The sequence below is a fragment of the Lissotriton helveticus genome, chromosome 6 (assembly GCF_964261635.1).
Source record: "Lissotriton helveticus chromosome 6, aLisHel1.1, whole genome shotgun sequence".
Lineage (NCBI taxonomy): Eukaryota > Metazoa > Chordata > Amphibia > Caudata > Salamandridae > Lissotriton > Lissotriton helveticus.
This window is the reverse complement of record NC_136067.1, coordinates 1616467025-1616491864: the sequence shown is the minus strand read 5'-3', so window position 1 is coordinate 1616491864 and position 24840 is coordinate 1616467025. Positions and strand designations below refer to the sequence as shown.

The 24840-nt window shown below is 44.9% G+C and overlaps 1 protein-coding gene across 2 annotated transcripts in view; it reads left to right on the top strand.

Annotated features, from left to right (window-relative positions):
- ACTR2 (actin related protein 2) overlaps window positions 1-24840 on the top strand; it is a 237087-nt gene that overhangs the window by 49690 nt on the left and 162557 nt on the right. For both annotated transcript variants that reach the window (XM_078649409.1, XM_078649410.1), the window contains exon 3: window positions 17996-18211. In XM_078649409.1, the coding sequence (XP_078505535.1) occupies window positions 17996-18211 (216 nt within the window). The remainder of the gene's footprint in view (window positions 1-17995; window positions 18212-24840) is intronic.

Sequence of the window (24840 nt, the reverse complement as noted above, 5' to 3'; positions counted from 1 at the left end):
CTCCAATGTATTTCTTTATATGTCATGGAAAGTGCAATCAACATCTTACACCAATAAAAAATAAATAAAAAAAACTTGACCCGAATCGAGTATCAGAGCGCTATACATAGCACCAGTTGCATTACATGAGAACACATTCATTTTTGTTAGGCATGGGGCTATTAAGTGATTTGCTCAGAATCACAGTATGTTCAGCGTCATTGCAGAGACTCAAACCCCATTCCCCAGATTCGAGGTCGACTGCCCTAGCCGTTAGGCTAACTCCTCTCCCCAACCATAAGCACAAGCTCCTGCCAGTCATTCAGTGCATCACACCTGGACTGTCCCAACACACCGCATTTGTTCAAGTACACCCGGTGTAAATTGGCATATGTAGAATGGTGCAGAACAACTGGTACCTTCAAACAAACTCTGGAGATCTAGCGTGAGTGCACTTATTATTTAATGCTGCCAGAACATTGTTTCCGGTTGCTGTAAAAAAAACACTGCCATTGCGCTCCATGCATACATGCCTTCAACTGACTTTTCCAAACTCCAGATGACAGTAGACTGCTCTGACTTCAAGCCCTTATGGACAAGCGCCCAAAAGTTCAATTCTGCATGCTCTTTGTTGTAATAGACACTGGTGGGGTATCCAGGGCCTTGCTCAGGCTACTAGCCTGACTCCACCTAGATTCTTTTAGTTTCTTGTGCAATTTCTTAACTCTTCACACGTTCTTTTTCGAAATCTCCGCCCCTTTTGTAAACAAAGTATGACCTTTATAGTTAATACGTTCAATAGCCAGTAGTGTAGATTACAAGAGCAGGTTTATTCAGTTCCTAGTAAGATGGTAAGTATAGACCCACTTAGAGCAGGCTCCTGCTGCTCAGCCCCACTCATTCCAGCTGAACACTCATACAAACCATGCACTCCTGAACACTATTACATCACATTCACTCCGACTGAGCAGCAATAAACTAAGAGATAACAGGATATAACAATTACGACTGTGGTTTAACAAGGAGTGTGCCCTTGGATTAAAGGAAGAACTATCATTTGTCTTATCTCACGTTCTGAACATGCTACTTCATCTGTGGGGTCACAACAGTGCCTTATGCATATTGTTATAGTTGAAAATGAACATTGCAGACCTTTGCAGCTTTCTAAAGCTAGCTTCATGTGACCATTGCAAACTGTGTATTAAATGAATGTTGGATTTACCTAGAATGCAGATTGTGATTCCAGGGTGTTCTGGGTGGCCCCTGTGTCCTTTGGCTGGGCCTTCTTGTCCAGTCAAGTTGCTAGTCAAGGTTTGTCTTCAAGCTCAAACTCCCTGCTATAACAACAGTATTGGTGTTTTACTGCCAATGAAGAGAAGATTTACTGGAAAATCTGTATATCCCAGGGGAGCCTTTACTCTTTTTGGACCTTGAACCCCAGTTGTTTCAGGGCAGTCCAACTTATAACTGTGTTTCCATCACAAAATGTTAGGCTTGTGGCCGAAAATAAGAGTGTGCTGTTTTTATTCAGGACTCTCTCTTAGCATTTACTGCCTTAAAATATGTGTTGCTTACCGCTCCATATTTATTCCACTTGGGGTGCAATGGTTGAATAACGCATGTTGCATGCCAGAAAGGCAGTCCGTGGCTGATGCGGCTCTCTGCCTTCTGTGAGAGGAATGGTAAAAAATCCTGGTTACTGCCTGCACACACTGGGAGAGGAGGGCTTGTCTCCCATCTCCTCTCTCAGGGATCCTGATGCACCAGCCAAGCCAGGTGCACCAGTTAAAACCTTTCCTCAGCAGTTGTCGCCATCTCCTCTGCTCAGTCCAAGCTATTTATGGTGTCTGATTACCTAAGGCCTTCCTTTTGATGCATTAGGAGGTGACGTCCAGGGTTGGATGTGTTTCACTGCATTTCTCTCCACTAGGGCTGACTATACTGCAGCCAGTCCTTCTCTTTCCTGCATGGAGTAGTCTGCGGATGTCATTCACACTCCTCTCACTCTCTGGCCTTTTAGGCCCCATGTTCTTTCTGTAGTGGGGGGGGGGGGGTTGGGGGATGACTATTGTCAGTTACCATTGGCCTCATGGTGTAATTCCTAAATATTACTGTTGTTTTTTAAACCCTTGTGGCATGTTTTAATCTAGAGGTTTGTGGGTCACATATAAGTTTTGGGGTCCAAGACAAATTGTATCACAAATCACTTAATGTGTTGAGCATTAAGATTCAGAAGAGGTTGAAGACAGCACCTAACCTTAGGTTGGTGGAGAAAATACATGTTTATTGTGTTTAAATAGACAGTGGTGGAAGTCTGGATGTTAATAATATTGGGGGTAGAAGAGGTTACCAAGGAGGAGACATAACAGCCTGCTGCATAGAAATGGAGTGGAAAAAGTGGTAAGAATGTGAGAGATGTGTGCAGTAGATATAGTTTAGAGGATCATAAGCCCAATGCAATGGAATATCTTGGCTTAGAAAGCTTTATTTCTCAAATATAGACAAATGTGGCATTGCACCAGGATGTACAGAAATTGCCATGTTCCAAGAGTGCTGAGCTGTGTCAACAAGGCAACAATAGATGATATGGTGTGATATGTTGCAAATATCAAACGAGATGAGACAAGACCCAAATTAGAGTTTGGCAATGTTTGTGTGAGTGTAATGTCGGTGTGGATGGTGTGCGAGAGGGTGTAATAGGGAAGCAAAAGTGTAAAGAGTATTACAACTAGGGTATGGTGGGAAGGTTATGCATTTTGTTGTGGATGAAATAGGGGTGAGAACCCTGAGATGGGTGTGCAAGGGAACCACACTGTTTTCCAAGCCGAGGGCTGTGAGTAAAGTAGGAAAGAATGAGATAGATAAAGGTGAGGCTGATGGACAAGAGTAAAGATATGGAATTTGAACTGGCTTAACAATCAGATTGTGATACTGGGGAATTACTGGGGTGGCTGCTGAGTCAGTTGACCCGGTCTTGTATTCTTGTCAATAAGATTAAATAAACGACTTCCTACCACAACCACAGCATCATCATCCCCTCACTTGTATAATGCACGGTTACTCCAAAGAGTGTCCCTACGCACTGCGCACAGGACCATCAATACAGAGTGCAATAAGATAGTTATTCCTGTTTAAAGAGCCACGTTTTCAGTTTTTTCCCTAACCATGACGTTGCCTCAATTGCTCGTAACTCTAGTGAAAGTTTGTTCCATACTGACAGCCCTAAAAGAAAAAGAAGGATCTTCCCCCAATTCTGGTGTGGCAAATCCTAGAGGTTCTAGCCAGGAGTGCATTGGCTGATCGCCGGTTTCTTTGGGGGGGGGGGGCACAGAAACTAATTCTTGCCACGAAATAGACTGCACCTGCATGGTGGAGAGTCCTGTGGAACAACACAAGTAAACGGTGCGTGCTTCAGCGTTCTGGACCACCTGTAATCTATTGATAAAGTTTTGAGGGAGTCTCAAATATAGGGCATTACCGTAGTCCAGCCTTGACAGAGTTAGTTGAAGTGATATGGGTCTGTAATTAGATTGCTCTCCCGGGTCCACCTTAGGTTTCTTAAGCAGGGGCAAGAATTTAGCCTGCTTCCAGGAATGGGGAACTGTTGCTCTAGACAGTGATTTGTTCAAGAGTTTATTACCAAAGGGATAAGCGAGAAATGTCATTAGGGGTGTCTAAGTCTAAAATGACAGGAGCATGGTTGGAAATTAAAATAGAACTTATCAACATTAGATACTGACTGGAGAACATTCTGTGTGACAAATAATCTATTCTTTAATGTGAGGCATGCACAGGGGAGAATTATGTGAATTCTAACACACCGGTATGTGCTGTTCTCCAAGGATCAATTGGACCTCTGTAGGAGTTAGCCCTGTGAAAGGATTTTTGCATTTTGTTGGGGATATATCTAACCTGGGAACGACGGACTAAAAAGGGGTCTATTAGTTAATTGCAATCACCTTCTACTATAAAATTATCAAAAGAACAAGCAGATGAAAGAGAGGAAAAACGGTCCCAGAATTGGGAGTCGACCCCAAGACGGGCCATAGACACTACATAGTGAGATAGGGAAATTGTTAATTTTTTATTCAAACATAACAATCTACCTCAATCATCCTTAATTTCATTGAGCAACTGAAAATGCAAAGATTTATGTAACAAGATTAAAACACCATTCTTATTGCTAACAGCAGGGGAACTAAATACAGAAACCACCCATTGTCTAATCATCCATTCAGTTCAGTTCAACTTTATTTCGGCTAATATAGCCATAAAAGCAGCAGTACAGAGACAAAAAATAAACCTTTACAGACATAAGAAAACATTTACAGACAATTATTAGCAGTGCCTACATCAACAATTTGTCGCATACATAAATGGCTGTTGGTAAGAATGAAACTAAGCAACAATTAATTCGAGACCGGTAAATTCAAGATACGACGTTAAAAATCTAAATAATTTAAGTAAAAAAGGTTTTCTCCATAATTAAACAGCCATACTAAAAACCAAGTTTAAAACCTTTAAAACCACAAAACCACACGTCTTGCAAAGGATGAACTCCGTGCATTCCATATTTTCTAATACTGAGTGGAAAGGGCTGTGGACGCCAATATTACATTACAGCTTGTACCCTAGCCATTTCCTAATGAGATACACATTAAACAGAAACCTACTTATGCAAAAGACAACCAGTTGTGAGGTATTAGACTTGATGATGCGCTCTGCCTCTTTATATGATCTGACACCCATATTTTTACAAAGGGTCTAATACAGCGATATCTAGGTGATTTATATGCTGGACAGAAGAACAGTAAGTGGACATCATCTTCCTTTGCCTTTAACGAGCAAAGGGAACAGAGGCCATTGTCGTTTTACCTCCCCAATTGCATGTTTTAGCATTTGTCTGTAATACCCCGTATCTAAATTGCAAATATAAGGTTTTTGCTATTGGAGGTCTTATTTCATCCATGAATGGTTCGAATGCAGCATTATCTTTTATAATCATAAATTGCTGGGTCAGTATGCCACTAGATGAACTATGGAATAGCTCATCATTAGTGGAGAAGCGTGGCTCAGTGGTTAGAGGCGGCAGACCCGGAAGCTGAGATCGACCGTGGACCAGGGTTCGATTCCCCGCCTCGGCGGGTCTCGGGCTCAAAATTCCACGGACTCGACAATTCTCGCTCCGGTGCCTACTCGAATCACGGGGTCACACTCTGCAACTCTGGGCAATAGCTTGCTTAATCTCCACTACGGCCCCTCGCGGCGGGATGCCTGGCTTTCACCTTGTGGACACCCTGCCGGGGTTTCTCACAGGGGAATACCAGGACGGGTTCCCTAAGCAAGCGCCAGAATGCCCTTTGGGTGACAGGTTTGCGCTATATAAGTACACCTACATTTACATTTACATTAACATTGGACCAGTAAGTTGACTTTAGAAGTTTTTTACACACCAGTGTCATATTCTGGGGTTCGTCCCAAAAGTGGGACAGCCCTAACCTGGTACACCAAAGGGAAACCTGTTTTAGCCAGGTGATTTTCTTATATTCATCAATCTGAATGATTTCTATCAGACCACTTTTATAGTTACACAACTCCGGGGTTGTCCATAATCTTATCCAATACAGCAATGGTCTAAGAGCTGCTTGATGATCCGTCCTTTTAAGATTCAAATCCAAAAACATTGGAACTAAGGGGGTTCTAGTTGGTAGTTTAAGTAATCTACGCAAAAAATGATTCTCTTCCTTTTCAAAATTGCGTTTGCAATGATGTCCCCAAACCTCGGCACCGTAAAGTGCCGCTGCTTGGGCCTTTGCCTTGAATACTTCAAGTGCCGGTCTAATAGCTTTAGAATAACTAGCTCCGTGCACTTTTAGGATGGCCATCGAATTCTGGTTAAAAGATAACTTACTCTTTGCTAGATGTCCCTTCCATGAGAGATTACTATCCAACATAATGCCTAAGTAATTAAAACTCCCCACGTATTCCAATTTTTGGTCATTTAGAACCAAATTCTTTCTAAAAGACTTTTGCGCATTTATGGACATATATTTTGTTTTAGATTAGTTTCTTTCTAACCCCTTCTTTACGCAGTAACCATAAAATGAATTCACCAGGTTTTGAAGACCCCTCGGAGTCTGTGAGATGAGGATTGTATCATCGGCAAAAAGTAATGCCGTGATCACCTCATCTCCTAGCTTCGGGGAGTCATGGTCACAATCCCTTAGGTAAACAGGTATATCATTAACATATAGTGAGAAGAGCGTAGGCGCCAGTACACAGCCTTGACGCACGCCACGACTCACCAAAATGGGCTTTGAAATTTCACCTCCCTTCCCCCATCTAACTTTGGCATAATTCCCGGTGTGTAATCTAAGGAGTTCTTTAAGCAACTCACTGAGGACCCCCATATCTCTTAAAGTGATCCACAGAAGGTTCCGTGGAACGAGATTGAAGGCAGCCCTCAAGTCTATAAATGCCACGTACAAACTGCCCTTTCTTATATCAATGTATTTCCAGCAGATGCACGTGAACCTGAACACTTGGTCTAGTTTTTGGTCTAAACCCTGCTTGAAATTTAGACAATATCTGCATCCCCTCCATCCAGTCTGTGAGTCTATTTAAAATGTGCCTGGCAAAAACCTTCTGTAAATGGTCAATTAAACTAATTGGGCGATAGTTGCCCGGATCGTGACGATCCCCTTTTTTGAAAATCGTTATAATTTCTGCCCCTTTCCAACTGTCGGGGTTTGGTGTTCCAGCCACTATAGAATTACATAGAAAATTAATATATGGCCCCCAGACTTCAACATCATGTTTAAGTAGATCTCCAGGGATCTTGTCCGGTCCTGGGGCTTTACCCACTTTGATGGCTTGTAATGCCTGGGTAGTTTCCTCCATACTAAAATATAGTGGTGTAATGCTCAATTCTAGATTACTCTCTTTATTATGTACGGGCGACCCCTGTTCGTTATAGGAATAGAGTTTAGTAAAGTGGTCGCACCAAGTTTGTTCATCTAGATAGAGATCCTTAGATGATCTACCCTTTCTGTTACCTTTAGCTATTATACTCCAAAAGGTGCCCTGGTCTCTCAATTTGGCTGCTGTTAGTAAGTCATCCCATAGTGCATCTTCCCATGCTTTTATCGCCTGGGTCAAAATTTTGTTATATGCATGTCTACTTTCTTTTATAGAATGGGAATTTTTAGATTTAACAGTCTGGATCAGATGGTGCTTCGCTAAACGGCATTCTTTATTATACCAAGGGTTAGCCATCTGTAGATGACCGTCGCTTGGGTTCTTGTTCCCTTTGCAATTTTTACTCAGAAAGGGGATTAAAGCATCAACCAATTTGTAATGTAGATCTAGAACTCCCTGGCTGCCTAATCGGAGCTCCTGACACGACCCAATAGTGTCGGAAAAGGTATTGTAAATATTTAACATTGTCTCATCCTTAGCTAGGATGTAAGGCCATCTCAGTGCACGTCTATTGTTAGTTATCTGCAATTCCCCAAGTGGACTATTTCCTATGACCTCTTTGTCCTGTTTAGCTAAAAACGGTTGAGGATGTAGCCATAATTGGAGTGGGAGATGGTCACTCTCTGTCCTATCATCTATTTTTAGATCAATAAGCAAATACCATAGACTCATGGAGACCAATATAAAGTCTATATGTGACTTGTAATTGCCTTTATGAAATGTCGGGGCTGCTGGTCTATCAGACTGCAAGTGGCCATTACATGCCCTAAGATCATGACCTATTGTCAACTGCAAAATTTGGGTTACAGCTACCGTACATTTAACAGACCCAGTAGAGTCCAGATCTGGGATATCGTTATCCATATCTTGTTCTTCAAGCAAATTATCAAAACCCAACACCGGTTCATATTTGCAATTAAAATCCCCTCCTACTACTACTTGGGCATTTGGACCTAGAGAATCTAAGAGGGAATCTAGTTGTTCTATGACCTTAGATTCTTTACTTGCTGGGTATGGCCTATTATAGATGTTTTTTTAAATATAGAATTTATTTTTCCCTTGTCACCACTGTTAACCCCAATAGGTCAGGGGAATGGGTTGTCAATGTGGTAATCTCTATTTCTAGATTTATTCTAACCCAGATCACCAGACCCCCTGCCGCCCTCCCTCTTACTGAGGGGATTGCGTCGCAATAGAATGTTTTATACCCAAGTCTGTGGGGGATTTCCAGAGCCCAAGTCCCTTGAAGGAGGATAATATCGTAGTCCTCAATGTAGGTACACCAAACTAGGTCACGAAGATTTCTGGCTAGCCCTGCTATGTTCCATGATATTAGTCTTACTGGTAGATTATCTTTAGAACCAGATAGGGGTACATTCAGCAATTGCCCTTGTGTGGAATTGTCATCCAGTGGAACATGTGCGATTTTTAATACTTCCAGTGAGGTGTTTCTGGAAATTGATCTCTCAGGCACTGTCCTATCAATACACCAAGTACTGGCCTCTCCTAAGGTGCCAATGTTGTCGCTATCACAATTAAGAAGCTTTTCCCTTGCTAATGCCATTGGAATACAGCCTAATGCAGCCTTGTCATTGTGGTTCAATAAGGGCGCTACTATCTGAACAAACTCGAACTCTAAATTTAATGTGTTAGGTTTATCTACTTGTGTAGTTAAAGGTAGTCCCAACCCAGGTCTCTTGGTCGATACAAGTCAATCATTCAGAACCAACCCACTCAGTGCCTGATACCTGTTGGGCATTGGGATCTCAAAGACTGGACTTTTGTTAAAGCCAAAAGGCCTAGGTGATATGTTATGTTGAGCACCCTTTGCTAAATGGCTATAAAAATATCCCAAGGGGTGTACACCCACACTATTCTCACTCTTCCTCAGAGATGCTGCTCTAAGAAGCACATTCGCAACATGCTGTGGGTGCCTAAAATTAATGATGACACAGTCACCCCTACAAGTTTTCATGGCATTTCCGATCCACGGAACCCGTCTAGTTGTCAATATCTGGTCCGAGTAGTTTATCGGAAATCCACAATTCTTGTTCAGCCAGGAAACAGTTTTATGTTTAAGTGAATCGTGAGATTCCTGGCGGGAAATGGACTCTATAGGGTCTAAAGGTGGGACATTAGAAAGTACAACCACATGGTTCACAGTCAGGTGGGAGATTAACTGGGCGGATTTTTTTTACTGGGATCGATAGGCCCCCTTTGGCTACTGGAGACATTTTGGTCTGGGTGCACTGGCCATCTGATTGGCTCATCTCCCTATGTTCGGCCACGCTTGCCCTTCCCACCTGTATCTTATGTGCGGCATTAGCTGGTTGGACATCCCTTACCCTCGCTTCTGGGCTATAAACATTAGCTAGCTGGTTTAAAAGGCCACCTAATCTAGATACTTCAGCTGTCAAGGCATCTATTTTTGCCACTAGAGGCTTGACAGTAGATTCTAATTTAGCCTCAAACATTTTAGCAATATGGTCCAAAAGATCATAGTCCATATTAGTGTCACTGTTTGTAATCATAGTCATAGTCTCTTTGTGGCCAACAGTACTCTTCTGCACTCTATCGGGCATTTTTTTTATGATGTGTTACTCCCCACTTTGTCGTTGTTTTCCTACATTTCCTCACCGCTCTCTTAAGTGGTGAGCGTCGAATTGAAGCATCCATAGATATATCTGGTGAATCCTCATCTGTTATGTCCTGATCAACCACAAGCATATCAGAGTTTCCACTATAGGAGCATCGCTAGTAACATCAATGGAGGAAAAGGGGGCTGAATTTAGATCACTACATTCATCAATGGGAGTGTTTGGTATCCCAGGCATATTATCACGTCCCAGTGATTTCCTTCTGTCATTGTTGATCTTGCTCACCATTTTTACTAAATAGTTATCCATAGTTCCTTTTGCCATCAATAGCAGCGAAGTACTGATACCTGGAACGCTTATATCTTTAGGCCACGTCTAGATGTGACTATGTACACAAGGTCTAGCGTCTATAACGTCACATGTACTTCCTTAGTAAGGGTAATAAATATGAACTGTAGAAAATATGCCAAATAATCATAAAAAGTCTTACTTTTCACGGGGGTGGCCCTGCCCTGCCTCGGTCTGCCCAGACTGCACAGACTGCCCCGCCCTTGTCCCGGGCTTCTCCCGGCGCTCCCGTGCAGCGTGGATCTGGTTCAAACAAATAGGAAATATGGCGGTCTGGGGGCGGGGCTCACAGGGTGCGCAGGCCAGGTGTCTACGGCCGTGCAGGGACTCCTGGGAGAGTGAGTCCCTGCAGCGCGATGCTCCTCCCCTGTTTTTCCGCCCAGCAGCCTCACCGGGACAACGTCACTACCACCACCGGCAGCGCGATGCGGCACCCGCGAAGCGGGTGCGGCGAGCAGTGGGGGCGGCAGCAAAGCCCACGAGTCCACAGGGCCAAAGAGTCCGCAGGGCCAATGTAGGGAAATGCGGGGTCCTCGGGTCAGGTCAGTGTGCAGCAATTGACCACGCCCGCAAATGAAATCATCCATTCAATATCACTGTCTTTGAGATGCAACTTCTGTAAGAAGGCGATCTGACATTTCAATTTGGATAAATGAGTTTTGGAGAACCTTTACAGTCCAGGAAACAACACGTAGATTGACCTTAAAGAACATAAACAATACTTGATAACTATATGAAGTATGAATGAATTCGATTCAATATATAATTGGAACAGCAGAAACGTTAAGTTAAAAATAAAAGGAGAATAAAGCAGCAAATGATTGATGAAAGGGAGAAGGACAGACAAAAGGGAGAAAGAAAAGGTAGTGAAAGGAAACAGAAAAGTAGGTAGAAGAAAAAATCTCCCCGATGTGAAGAAAAGTGAAAAGATGACGGAAAGTCCAGGAACTTTAGTCATATTCATCATGGTAAAGAAGAAACACAAGGTTAATAGAGTGGAGCAGGGGAATGAGACAGAAATAACCAGCCCATTAAGGAGCCAAGGAAGAGAATAGGTACAAAACAAATAGAATCGGTGGCAGCCATAAAATAGGAAATATGTAACATAGAAAAGCTACGTGCAAATAGAGAAAAAAAAAATAAAACGGACTTACAGATATAGGAAAAACTTAATACGACAAGTACACAAGACGGAGACTGAGAACAGATGGACACCAACCTACACCAGAACAACTTCAATGAACCCAGGAAAAGCAGAACCTGAAAAGGAACATTGAAATCAGCAATGAGCATAAGAATATGACAAAGCAAATGAAGTTTTACTAAGTTTCATGTCTTTTCCTTTATGCTCTTGGATGAATAACTTGAGTTCTTTTGGATCTTCGAAGGTGGTTGTCTTGTCCTTATAGGTGACATTAAAAAAGCAAGGGTGAATGAATCCGTAAAGAGCATTCATGAATCTTAATGCCGGTCTCAAGTCCAAAAATTCTTTGCAGCTCATAGCGGTGGCCCTGGAAACATCCTGACTTTAAAAAACTTTGACTAGCCCAGAGCATCTGCTTGCTTTGTTTGGCTGTAGTGAGGATGTCTATAAAGGACAGAATACTGTAGGAACAGAGCAATAAGCCCTCTAGGTCTAGTGGATGATGCAGAAGGGGGATGAGCCCTCTGGATCTTCAAATCGGCCGAAGATTTCAGACTGACAATTTTTGGAATGTGCAACTTTAAAAATGTGATCATATCCTGACCTTCCGACCCCTCCCGATCACCATAAATGCGCAAATTATTCAGACGATTAGGATTTTTTAAATCCTCAGCCAGTCTTTTGAGCTGCGTCACTCCCTTGATCAAATATGAGACTTTTGCAACGACATCCTCTGCATCACTGACCCTCTGTTCCACCTCAGTGAGTCGTAAATCAAGAACGGACCACTTTTCCTGAATCTACTGTATGAATGCACCCTTCTCCACTATGAAGGTTCTCATTTTTTTAAATTCCTCCATAATGTCCTCCAAGGTCAAGGGTAGAAGGGGGTTTTGTAGGTGAGGAGGGGTCTTCTTTTTTTATCTATTATATTAGCACCACCACCTTACTCTTTCTGCGCAGCAGATTTAGAGACAGAGGAAGCCAAAGACTTCGATGTGTGCACAGCATCCATTGTGTGATGAAGGCAGTCTTTTTAGAGCAAATGACAGCAGTTAAACAGCAAGAGGCGCACCCAGGCACAAAAAAATAAAGCACCATGCGGTGGATGACTAAATACCCCTCAACAGAGTACAGTAAGGCCATTAAAAAAAGAAAAGGAATATTTTTAGGAGAATAACTTCCAAGAGATGCCTGTCAGAGCAGTGAGTGAACTGCTTAAAATGGCGGCAGCTTCTCCTGACAAGGTGAGATCAGCAGGAAAAAAGGCCAAAAAAACAGGATAAAGAAAATTTTTAGGTATAAAAGGCTTACCTCGCCGCCACCCACCTCATCCGACACCTCCTCTGATAAGAGGACATGCTAATTTGCAGGCATCGCTGAACCGTGAGGAGATAATATCCTCGGCTCCCGCGGAGGAAAACTAGCGGGCGGCCATCTTCATTAGTTGCCGTCGCGCGCTAAGGGGGTTTATAGCTCTAACCCAAAGGTATTAGAGCGCTTTACATGAGGACCAGGTGCTTTACAGACTGACGCATTATTTGTTAGGCACGGGGAGATTAAGTGATTTGCCCAGAATCACAGGATGTTGAGCCTCCTTGTTGAGACTCGAACCCTGTTCCCCAGCTTCGAGGTCAACCGCTCTAGCCATTTTGCCACATCCTCTCTCTTTCTGGAAGGCCATGGACATTGTGGCTGGTGCTAGCCGCTTCCGAGATGCTGGCTGGTGCAGATTGGCTTGCCTAAGGTGCGCCTTTAATGCACCAGCGGCATGCGAACGTCCGTGCAGCAGCCCCTGTTGAGTACATATGGCCATGTAAAAGCTAGAGCACTCCCTGCTTAGTAATGATTTTAGCGGATAGAATTTCACATCCGGATATGAAATGCTGTATAATTCAATAATTTATAAAGGCACACAAGCCTTTATGAAGGCATTCCTTTTAAGCACCATTGTTCGAATATTTTTATGCATTTAGAGCCTTAAAAGAAGTTCTTTATTGTAATTTAAAACCCGCTTTGAAGGCAAACCATATTTTTCTGTCCATTAAACCTTTCCTTCATTTCAGCAGTACTTAGCATGAGAATTGTGAACTATATAAAGCACTGGAAGAAAGATGTGGCTTTGTTTCAAACTCCTCGGGAGGCATTAAGCTGAAGCTTTAAATAGTCCTGTAATTGCTACTTACGCATTTACTGCTGTTCCGTTGAACAAAGCAAAGTAAGAAGTCTTTTCATGATGATTTTCTTTTTCTCCTGTTCAAATGGCTCATTTCAAGTTATACTTTCAAATGTTAAAATCACTGATATTTCTTCTTAACAGTCAGTGACTTCCTTAATATGACATTTCAGTTCAGAACTTGGAGAACTGCGCATAATTTGCGGGTGAAGGTGAATTGAAAATACATAATTTGAAAGGAAGTGCGATGTTCTTCTGCTTTAGAAAATGTGTCGAGTTCTCCCTCTGCACAAGTCTTCCCCTTGTACTCTCAGCCGAAAATATCAAATTCCACTGGCACATGCAGACTTCACATGTCCTTTCACTTCACGCCTGTCATAATCCACTACCCCAAAAATCAAAATGTAATATGTTATAAACATGCAATGTTCTCGCATTGTACTCTACCCACCTACTTGGTCCCGGACTCCCCTAGGATCCACTGGATGGTTTCCCAGGCTACATTGACATGGTCCTGTTTCCTCAAGCTCAGTCTCACCCTAGCACTTAGGTGTGCAAGCTATTTGGTAGATCCTAATTGATCATATTACAGGAGTGCACACATGCCATAACCAGGCATCAGGTGGACTCTACTCCATGAGCTGTTTGCAGCGGCGGAGGATATTTTCAGAGCATACATAGTTCCTTGGCAATGGCTAGCGATCACCTTTACCCCAAAGTTGATTGTGGGCCCATATGTGAGATTTGTGTTCAGTTATCCCTAGGTTTCTGATTGAATGTGTGAAGTGGAAGACGAAGGCCCAGTCTAGTCCTCCCTCCGAGTACAAGGCTTTAAAATGTGCTTCCATTTTCACACCGAAAGTGATGGACGTGGTTTAGGCATTTGATGAAAATAACCGAATGGATATAGATGTCATCCGAGTATGCCTGGAAAAGCATCTTTTTTTTTCTCAAGTGGCCGAGCAAGAGTATGCTTGTAGCCATTGGACAGCAGTGTGGTAGAGGGACAACGCCAAGTATAATGGGCAAGATATCTTATTTTAGAAGATTCCATTGATCCTACACTTGCTGACTTTGGTCAAGGAGGGAGGAAAAATCACATCTAACACTCATCAGACATCTTTTTGTTCTTATGAGGAAAAGGTTGTGGTACTGACAATCCTTTGTGCAGGGAGATTGAGACTCATAGCTGCTGGTCAACCTTCGGTGAGAGGATAGGGCATCCTTTTTCATGTCAGAGGTGACCAACTGCAAAGAAAGATTTTAGATTTGTAAGTGATTGTGTTGAACAACCAAGGACGTTTATTTGACATGATATCTTTTTTCTTACATAAAAAAAGATTAGCACCTCATCCATGCTTTGTTACTACAGTGTCAGCATAGGAGATTCAACCGCTTTGGTCCCGTAAGGTTGTTTGGGGCTATATGGGCCCTTCTGTGCATTGGGAATGACCTTGTTTGAGAGGCACACACTACTGAACTTGCCATTGTCAAACAGATATTTCTCTAGGGGCCTGTAGACTGTTCCATTTGGGTACCTTTGTCCCACCTATTATGTATTATCAGGTTATTCTGGTATTTGTAACCTCCAAGTGGCTTGTAAACTTAAAAAGCAGCAAGAGTATTAGACAGGTTAATTTAGTTAGGGTTCTTGTGGTCTATGAAAGGTTTGTTGTATTGAGAAAACTCTTTGAGTTTATCGGGCTTTTGTTACAGGGAATTTAAATATTCATTTGATGGAAGGTTACACTTTGCACCCAAGTCAAGTCAAGTCAAGAATTTGTATAGCGCACTACTCACCCAGAGGGTCTCAAGGCGCTTGAGGGAGAGGGGTTCATTACTCATCAAACAACCAAGTCTTGAGTTGCTCTCTGAAGGAGAGGTGGTTCTGTGTAAGGCGGAGGTGGGTGGGAGGGAGTTCCAGGTTTTGGCCGCTAAGTAGGAGAAGGATTTCCTCCCATGGTGGCTCTCCGGATGCGTGGAATCGCGGCGAGGGCTTGGTTGGACGATTGTAGTTGACGGGTAGGGGTGTAAAAGGTCAGGCGGGTGTTGAGGTAACTTGGTAGTTTAGCTATATTAAAGAATCAGATTGATATTAAATTGCACGGTCATTAGATTTTACAAGTCGAAATCCAGAATAGGGCAGATCAAGCTCCTGAAATAGTTAAAAAACAGTATGTAGTCATTTGAGAGCAATATTAATATAATTATTAGAAATAAAATATAAACTAGGGTGAGTCATGAAACGTTCTAAATTCCCCTCAACGTTTGTGTAAATAAATGGGCCTTATATGTGGACATAGCCTAGTTGGCACTGCACATGCATAAATTTATATGCAAGGGAATCCCTTGGGACTCTCAAATGTACTGGATAGTACGACAACAGTACAAATGTGGCATGGTTTAGGGAAAGCAGTGGGGAAATGCCAAAACACCGCCACCACCATGCACTCTCAATTTTTACTAGTCGTAATTTCACTTGATTATAGGAGCAGCCGGGTTATGGCAGGATCACGGTGACAGTGAGTGCACCGGGAAGATGTCTAAATGGCCTGGAGCATCTTTGTAAGGACACAGGGGACAGCTGTCCCTCTACTTTTAATTGTAAATGTATATAGCCCTTAATACCCCTAACAAGACGTTGAAGCACTTTTACTAAGGATTAGTGGTGGCTTTGTACAGGGAAATAGGAGTTAATTTGAGCAAATCTGTTAGTTGAATTGAATAGGATGATAGAGGGATATACGAGGGAAGAGTCTAGAAAGTGTTATTTGGGAGGTCATAGTAGTGAAATGAGGTTTCACAAGTTTAAAACCCATTTGTGCACTCCATTTTCTCAATCGTGTTCCAAAAGCCAACCATGCATCTTCTGTTCGGGCGCCATACAGTAACATATACTATGCAACGATAACTTGGGTCATAAAGCTTCAATGTATGAGTCTTCTCACACTTACATTCAATTAATTGGTTTGTGTTTGCAAACGGACTGACATCCACAATATCTCTTAACAGCACAACTTTCCAAGCTCTCCACCAACACCCCTCTATCAACTTCCCCTGTATACAAATAAGACACTTACTCGAGTAGTGAATTGGAATTTACCAATTTGTGTAATGTATTGAGGTATGTTATTAGGGCAGTGCTTGTGACTTCTATGATTGAATATACCAGGAGCGAGTGGACGGACCAAGTTTCTCTCTAACCTATTAATATTGGACTGTTGCACTTGTTAAGAAAATACCAGACAAGAAAATGCCCTTGGTCACAGAATGTATCTGTGCATCAGATGTTTGCCTGCCTTCATATGGTCTGCAGGTGCACACGGGGCTGTGATACAGCATAGGGCAATGTGAAATACATTTCTGGCATGGATTAATTTGCCTTCCGAAGTAATCCTTTGTGAACAGAGGGAAAATGCTAATTGCCCTCTCGTAAAATACAGTGTGCTCTAAAATACACATTGAACAAAGTTCTCTCAGAAGGTTTTGATATTGATTATTACACTGTGGCTTTGGTTACTGAATTCATTCTAATTATTTACCTGACTTTTAATAGCTCAGCAGATTTGATTAACAAATCACAGCCTCAAGCAACAGTCAAATGTACTGTATTGATACTTCATACTGATTACAATGTGTACATATGCACAAAAGTGAGACATTACGTCACGTTAAATATTTTTAATTTCATACCCATCATTCCCAAGATAGTGGTTTGTCAAATCTTTAACTTGACTTATCCACCTGTGAGAAATATTCCGTTTTAAGGCCTTGATCGATTTATTTAGCACAGGGCAGCATACACTAGTGTTGAGTTGTACTTAGTATGATGAAAGGCTGAGCTCACTAAATTTATTCTGTTAGCAGCATTCAAGTGACAGAAGGAAAACACCCACCCACTCACTGCTGACGTCTCGTACTGCGCGCACGTACATGTCTGTTAGGATGCTGAAAGGAGGACTTTGTATGGTTTAGCCTTTTTTTCGTGCTACCAGTTCTCCCTCTCCTTAGTTGATGTCACTGCCTGGTCTTCTGCCATTATCCTCTAAACTCCAAAACACATTTAATAGTGCTTTTCACACCCTAGACCAGAGATTATTATATTTCATAGCACCACAGTGCATCCACTTGTGGCCGCCAGATGGAGGTGGCCTGTTCTTCTTCGGTCTTATGTACCAGACAGGCTGCTCATGATATGAAAAGGCGCTCAGGAGCAAAATGCTAAACTACTATCGTAATAGTAGTAAGGACTAACCAGATGTAGTTAATATAGCATAACCCCTCACCACGAGCAGCAGTGCGACCTGCTGAGCCGCATGTGCTCTTCTCTCTCCCTTACCTCCACTCTGAAGTCCTGCTGGGGCTACTGAGGTGGCACAAGAGAGAATGCAAAAGAGAAGCAGTGGCAGAGGGCAAATCATTGGGAAAGAGACTGGCAGGAATTGACAGAGCCAAAGAGACTCCTAGGCAGATTGCAGCGATTGAAAATGAAACTGATTTAGAGGGAGCTTGACAGGCAGTGAGAGATCCTGGAAGAGAGATCTATCAGTACTTAAGACTAGAAGGGAACAGAAAATAACTTTTGTCCTATCCTTATACAGCCTTCACTATTTTTGTTTGTTACAGAACCTCACAATCTGTACTCTTGTATTTAACCTTGAATCCAGTATTGTACCACAGGCTTTTGTTCTATGCTATAGACCCTTTTCATTGATTTCTGAATGTTTTCACATTAAGAATTCCGACCAAAGCTGTTGATTTCTTCCTTTGCAGGATCTCATGGTAGGCGATGAGGCAAGTCAATTGCGATCCATGTTAGAGGTGAACTACCCTATGGAAAATGGCATTGTTCGCAACTGGGATGACATGAAACACCTCTGGGACTACACATTTGGACCTGAAAAGTTGAATATTGACACAAAGAATTGTAAAATCCTGCTCACAGAGCCTCCAATGAACCCGACTAAAAATCGTGAAAAGATTGTAGAGGTTAGTTACAAATGGAACAGAATATCTGGTGTGACCTTCAATACAATTTAGAGAATTTCTACTACTGATTTGTTCATTAATCTTTGCTGGCATTTTGGGGTTTATGATAAGCTTAGGAATTTAGAACATAACAAAACAAAGTTGTAGGCATTTACCAGAAAAAGCATACAACACTGTCATTTTTTAAATACTTGTATATGTAATTATCCTTTTATTTTTTTAGTGTTGTCTTGAGTATTTTTCCCAGCTAAGTTTGGTTCACGTTATGTAGAATATTGTTTTAACCGTGCAGCTAAGTATTCTTTTAACTGTGGAGCATTTTTACGTAAATGATTTTTTGTGCTGCTGGCCTTTTTAAAAAAGATTTTTTTGTGTGATCACTGATAAAGTAGAATGAAAAGTGAAATGGAGTGTTTGTCACCTGTGGAGGTTGTGTAAAGGAAAAAGAGGAATGGCTTCACAAGAGACTCCTCGGACGCTGCCAGAGAGGTGGGCCAGAAACAACTTGGATATGATGAGTGGGTTAGTAGTTAGGTGGATTTTGCAGTCACCAAACATGAATGAAGCAAATGGATTATAAGAAGGTTGGAATGAGAAATTATTTGGTGGTCCTAGGTAATGTGGGTGTACTTGTAAAGCGCACTACGACTCCAAGGAGTATCTAGGCGCTGAAGACCGCTGGGGAACCCGTCCTGGTTTTCCCTGTGAGATGGTCCCTTTCTGGGTATCTCCAGGGTGAAACCAGGCATCCCCGGCGTCTGTGGGGGGCCGTTGTAGAGATGAGGCAAGCTTAATGCCCAGAGTTGCCGAGTGTGTTCGCTGGTTAGAGTAGGCACCGAGGCGAGAATTATCGAGTCCGTTTTGACCCTGGCCCACAACCCTGCCGCGTCGGGAATTGAACCCTGGTCCCGGGCCGTTCTCTGCTTACGGGTCTGCTGCCTCTAACCAGTGAGCCACACCACTCCACAGGTAATGAATATTAACAGATTGCTGAGGACTTTTTATTTGAATGCAGTTTGTGAAAACAAACTTGGAGAGGTTACAGAAGTGGTGGGTGGATATATATATATATATATAGTATTGTGGAGATGATTTGGTAAATGGAAATAGAGAATAATTTTTAATTGGTCACTGTATCTGTTGTGAGCTAATTTTTGCATGTTGCGAGTATCAGTGTTTTGAATGAAGCACGAGGAGTTGGGTGTCACTGATTATGGGCTAAAAGGACAACAGAAGGGTTGATTGTTTTTAAGGGCATATGGGTATGAGACCTTTTCAGAGCAGAAACCAGGTTGGATATCCATGGGGAGGGGAAGGCTGAGAAAAAAAATATTGGAGGTCTTTCCGTGAGAGAGTGAGATAGTTGAGCACCATAGAGGATCTGTTGTGTCATACTACAGTTAGTTAAATGGCTTTTAATTTTGTGTTAAAGCATGTAGCAAAGCCAATAGACAAATGATATTGGGTGATGGCTTGTGGGAGGGATTAGGAAGAGGCCTAGGTTCAAGTACTTTAACTCTTTTGGAAACAGTGGAAGGTTGTCAGTGTCTGGAAATATTCAGAATTGGCTTTATTATGGGAGGAAGTGAGCATTTAAAGGTAACATTTATTGGAATCGTGGCGTGGGTAAGTTTCTCTGTGTAGGTGAGTTTGCAAGTTGGGTCCTGAAGTGTTTTATGGTGAACGATTTGCAGGATAACCAGTATGACCGATATTTACCTATGAATCTAAGGTTTTCATTAGGCTTACCTCTTAATTCCAGTGGTGCTGCTCTTAGCAGTTACTTGCCCCAATGGAGTTATGAGAAACGCAGCAACATTGTGGATCTCTTTACTTTCACATGAAGATTTCAGCTGCTGAAAACGGTAATCTCTTTGTGAAAGCATGGGGAAAATGAGGACATAGCATGGGACTTTGGACTGAAATTACCAATTCCCCATGTAATTCCTCATTTTTTAGTGGGTCATATTTCCCCCACCCCTGGGGTTACAGGCACCCTGGTATCGATAAATCTAGGGTTGTGAAATTCACTTTTAGCTGCTGTGACTATAAAGGAACAGAGGGGTATATCCTCTGCGGGGCATAAGGAGGCTGGGGTCGAGTATCTAACTGCTGCTCTACGAAAGTATAATTTTCCTCTTTGGCCAAATAAGACTTGTTAATGTGCAACCAAAATCTCCTATCTTCATATTCAATTCCTGACTCTTGTGTTTCTCTTATCATATGCTACAGCTTTTTGCGTTAATGTTTGCATTTTCCCTTTCTGTGCGTCCCTCTCCATCTTTAACCGCCTCTGTCTGGCCTCCTTCTACCAAGTCCAGAGGAAGTCAAACATCGAATGTCTACTTCGTCTCTTAAATAACTGTTCCTGTAATAAAACAATCTTTTGTTCTTCAAAGGTGCCCGTCAAAGGCCACTGCAACTCAGCATTGTCCCTTGTATATTTGTGCCATAATGTACTAAACGCAATAGGGCCAAGACCATATTTCACATGCATACCAAAATTAGGGCTGCCCTCAGGAGGCGCAGGTTGAGGTTCTTCCAATCGAGCATCTGCAGAACGACGACAACACAAATTCCAAAGTTTGCTTAGGCCAAGCATTTTAAAAGAAAAACAAAATTGTTAGTTTTACACGGCAAAGTATTTGCAAATACTTTTTATCGAGACAGTACTTAGACCGAACCAAACTAAAACTCAAATGGTACCAGAACTACAAAGAACCAAAACAAACTCACCTGATAACAGTGTTACAAATAAACTGGTTCTCCACTGCAGACTCTTCAGACCAAACGGTCTGATCCAAGGCGAGGCACCGTCCGGCAGGCCAGAGGGAGCAGCTGCGAGTAACAGACACTCTTCTTGCAGGGATCCCTGAGCTGTCAGTCCGACCCGACAATGTCCTCGCCCCCCCCCCCTCACCCCCCTGTCTGCGGAAAGAGGATGGATCAATCACCCGAAGGAGTCTCTGTTTGGCTGCCAATTGAAGGAAGTAACCCGTTTAGGGCCACCCGGGTCACTAATGACCACCTCTCCGCCTTCCATACTGAAGAATCGGTCAGACAATACAAACGAATAACGGTTTATTCATATGCACTCAGAGTGGAGCCCCACCTGCCCAGTGGCTAAGACTGCTACAGAGGGAACTGAAATCCACAAGCATAAAGATACATTATGTACGTTTCGTAACCGAGCGAAAACACGCCCATAGTGGAATTTTCCAAGCAGGTGCAGTTAAACCGCAGAATACAGAAAAAACGGTTTCAGCACTCCTATCTTACGCAAAGTAGCATAGTCCAAAGTCGTTCCTTCTGGAGCCTGCCACCTGATAAGGGAGAGAGGGCCTGTATCTAATGAGAAAGGTATGTGCTAACATGAACAGTGTGCTCATATCTGAAAGAAACAGGTTAGTATTAGATTCCTTACCTTAGAATATCCCCAGGCGTCAGACTGGATCCGGAAATTTTTGCGTAGCAGTACCCCTGCGCGTCGGTAGGCGTCGTCTGCGGATCCGCGTCCGTCGTGGGCGCCGGAATGATGTCGCCGAAGTACTTAGACGCCGCCCTCGCGCGCTGACGTCGGTTCTCCTTTTTTCCGCGCCAGCAAGCGCCGATCCGGAGAAAGTGGTACCCGTAGTCAGTTTTTTACTAATCTTTTTCGATCATTTTTGATCTACTTCGAAGTCTTTACGACTCCGAAGGTGCCGGTAGGGATGCCCGGGTTCAAACCCTGTGCCGACTGCGACCGTCGGATGTCTGTTACCGACTTCCATCGCCGGTGTCTTCATTGCCTAGGCCTAGACCACGACGACAAGGCCTGTTCCGACTGTCGAGCCCTGACGTCTAAGGTTAGACGGGAGCGGTCCCGCAAGCGGCTCGAGCTCCGGCAGTCGGCCCCGCGCCGCTCGAGGTCCCGGTCCGAGAGGAGGTCGAGGGACCAGTCGCGGGGTCGGAGCCACCATGGCTCCGGGAGTCGTCCACGGTCTTCAGGCTCCTTAGGTAAGCACAAGAAGTCGAAGAGACGTCATCGCTCTTCCGACTCCCCCCCCCCCCCCCCCGACGCGGCCGGGGGTTCGGGCGACACCGCCCACGCGGCTCCGCCAGAGCCGCGGGCGTTGCGGCCTGCTCCATACCTGACGGGTGCTTCGGTCCCAACGCCACCAGTGACTTCGGTCCCGGTACCGCAGGCTCCCGCAGGATCCGGTTCCGGATCCGAGTCGCCGCCGGTCAACCTCACGACCTTGCCGGCGCCGGCCCCTAGGGTGTCGGCCCCGGCGCCGCCTTCGGGCTGCACCGTCCCCGATCCCTCCCTTGATTCGGGTCCGGCACCGGCGCCGTATCCGACGCCGATGGGAGATTTCTACTTCTATGACCCGGCCCCATCCTTTGGTCCTGAGTATCAGGAGATGGGTGGTGAGGGGGATTGGGAGGGGTCTGAAGACCCTCTGGCACGGGAGTGTCAGTCTTACCAGGACTGGTCAGGAGAGCTAGGGTACGCCAGTGGTCTGAATACCTCGCCAGACACTGGTTTTGTCTCCCCTCCCACCGTGGCTACGGCGGAGGGGGCTGCTTATAGTGTGGTGTTGACGCGGGCAGCCAAGGCCTTACATCTTGAGCTCCCCGTCGCGGCCGTGAGTACTAACCTCCTCACTGAGGTCCTTAAACTGCAGGCAAGCTCGGCCAAGCCTCTACTGCCGTTTAATGAGGCCTTGTCTGACGTTCTTTTGGGCACCTGGTCCAGGCCCGCTACAGGTCAGCCTGTAGATAGGAACGTGGCCAGACGCCACCGCCCGGCTCCGGGTGACCCTGCTTTCCTGTCCACCCACCCCACTCCCGAGAGCCTGGTCATCCAGGCCTCTAACTCCCAGACCGCGTTCCCGACGGCTCCCCCCGATCGGGAATCCAAAAGGTATGAGCTGTACGGAAAGAAAGTATTCTCATCCTTAAGTTTGGGATTGCGGTCAGTCAACACCGCATGCCTCTTGGGCCGCTACACCCACTCTCTGTGGGACACGGTTGCGGACGTGCTGCCTCAATGTCCGGAGGAGGTCCGGACTAAACTCACCCAAGCCCTTGTGGAGGGTTGAGATGCGGCACGGTACTCCATCCGGTGTGGGCTGGATACCACGGACTCACTGGGCAGAGCGATGGCAACGACGGTGGCGATTCGTCGCCACGCCTGGTTGAGGTCCGCCAACGTCTCTGCTGTTGTCCAGAACACTCTTATGGACATGCTGTTTGATGGCCGTCGCCTCTTTGGCGACAAGGCAGACCATGCGCTTGAGCGCTTTAAGGACTCCAGGGCTACGGCCAGGTCCTTGAGCCTCTTGGCCCCGCACCAGCAAACGGGTGCCTTTCGCTCCTTTCGTGGACAAGGAAGAGGCGCCCCACACGTGCTGCCAGCCACGCGCCGCAGTCTAACATCCAGCGCGGTGGTGGCCGTGGAAACCGCCGTGGCAGAGGTCGGGGACAACGGCGCGGCCAGTCCATACTTGCCCCTGCAGCATCCGCCTCAAAACCTTCCTAGTCCGAGCTTTCAGGCCCATGTGACGCCAGTGGGTGGCAGGGTTCGCCATCACCACCTCCACTGGCGCACTTTTACATCGGACAGGTGGGTGCTGCAAATCTTACAAAGGGGCTACTCCCTCCCCTTCGAAGCGACCCCTCCAGCCATGCCACCGCAATACCACCGAGTGTCGGGGGATCACTTGTAACTTCTCAGAGAGGAAGTTACGGCCCTCTTGGCCAAGGGGGCCATCAAGCGCGTTCCTGGGCCAGAAGTAGGGTGTGGTTGTTACTCCCACTACTTTCTGGTACCCAAGAAGGGCAAAGGGGGCCTACGCCCTATCTTGGACCTGCGGAACGTCAACGGCTTCGTCCGGCAGGAGAAGTTCAAAATGCTGACACTAGCTCAGGTCCTAGCTGCCCTGGACCCGGGAGACTGGATGATAGCGTTGGACTTGCAGGACACTTATTTTCATATCCCCGTCCTGCCGGCCCACCGGCGTTACCTACGGTTCACGGTAGGCCACGAGCACTTTGTTTACCGTGCTCCCCTTCGGCCTTACCAGCGCCCCACGGGTGTTCATGAAAGTGATGGCGGTGGTCGCAGCTCATCTGCGCAGGTTAGGGGTTTCAGTCTTCCCCTACCTCGACGACTGGTTGTTGAAGGCGGGCTCGCCCCAAACTGTCGTCCGCCACCTCCAGACAACGGCCGACCTCCTGCACCTGCTGGGGTTCTCCATCAATGTGCCGAAGTCACACCTGTGTCCCTCTCAGAAGCTCCTCTTCATCGGAGCGGTTCTAGAATCAGCGCAGTTTCGGGTTTATCCTCCCGAACAGCGGGTTCGGGATATTCAGGCTATGATTCCGATCTTTCAGCCGTTATCCCGAGTCTCGGTCAGGTTGACGCTGCGGCTTCTGGGGCTGACGGCCTCCTGCATCCTTCTGGTGCATCACGCCAGGTGGCGGATGCGGGTTCTGCAGTGGGACCTGAAGTTTCAGTGGGCCCAGCATCAGGGCAACTTGTCCGACCATGTCTTGATCTCGGAGGGCACTGCAAGACAGTTGCAGTGGTGGCTCACAGACCGCGATTGGGTCAGCGGCAGATCCCTCTCCCTACCCCAACCGGA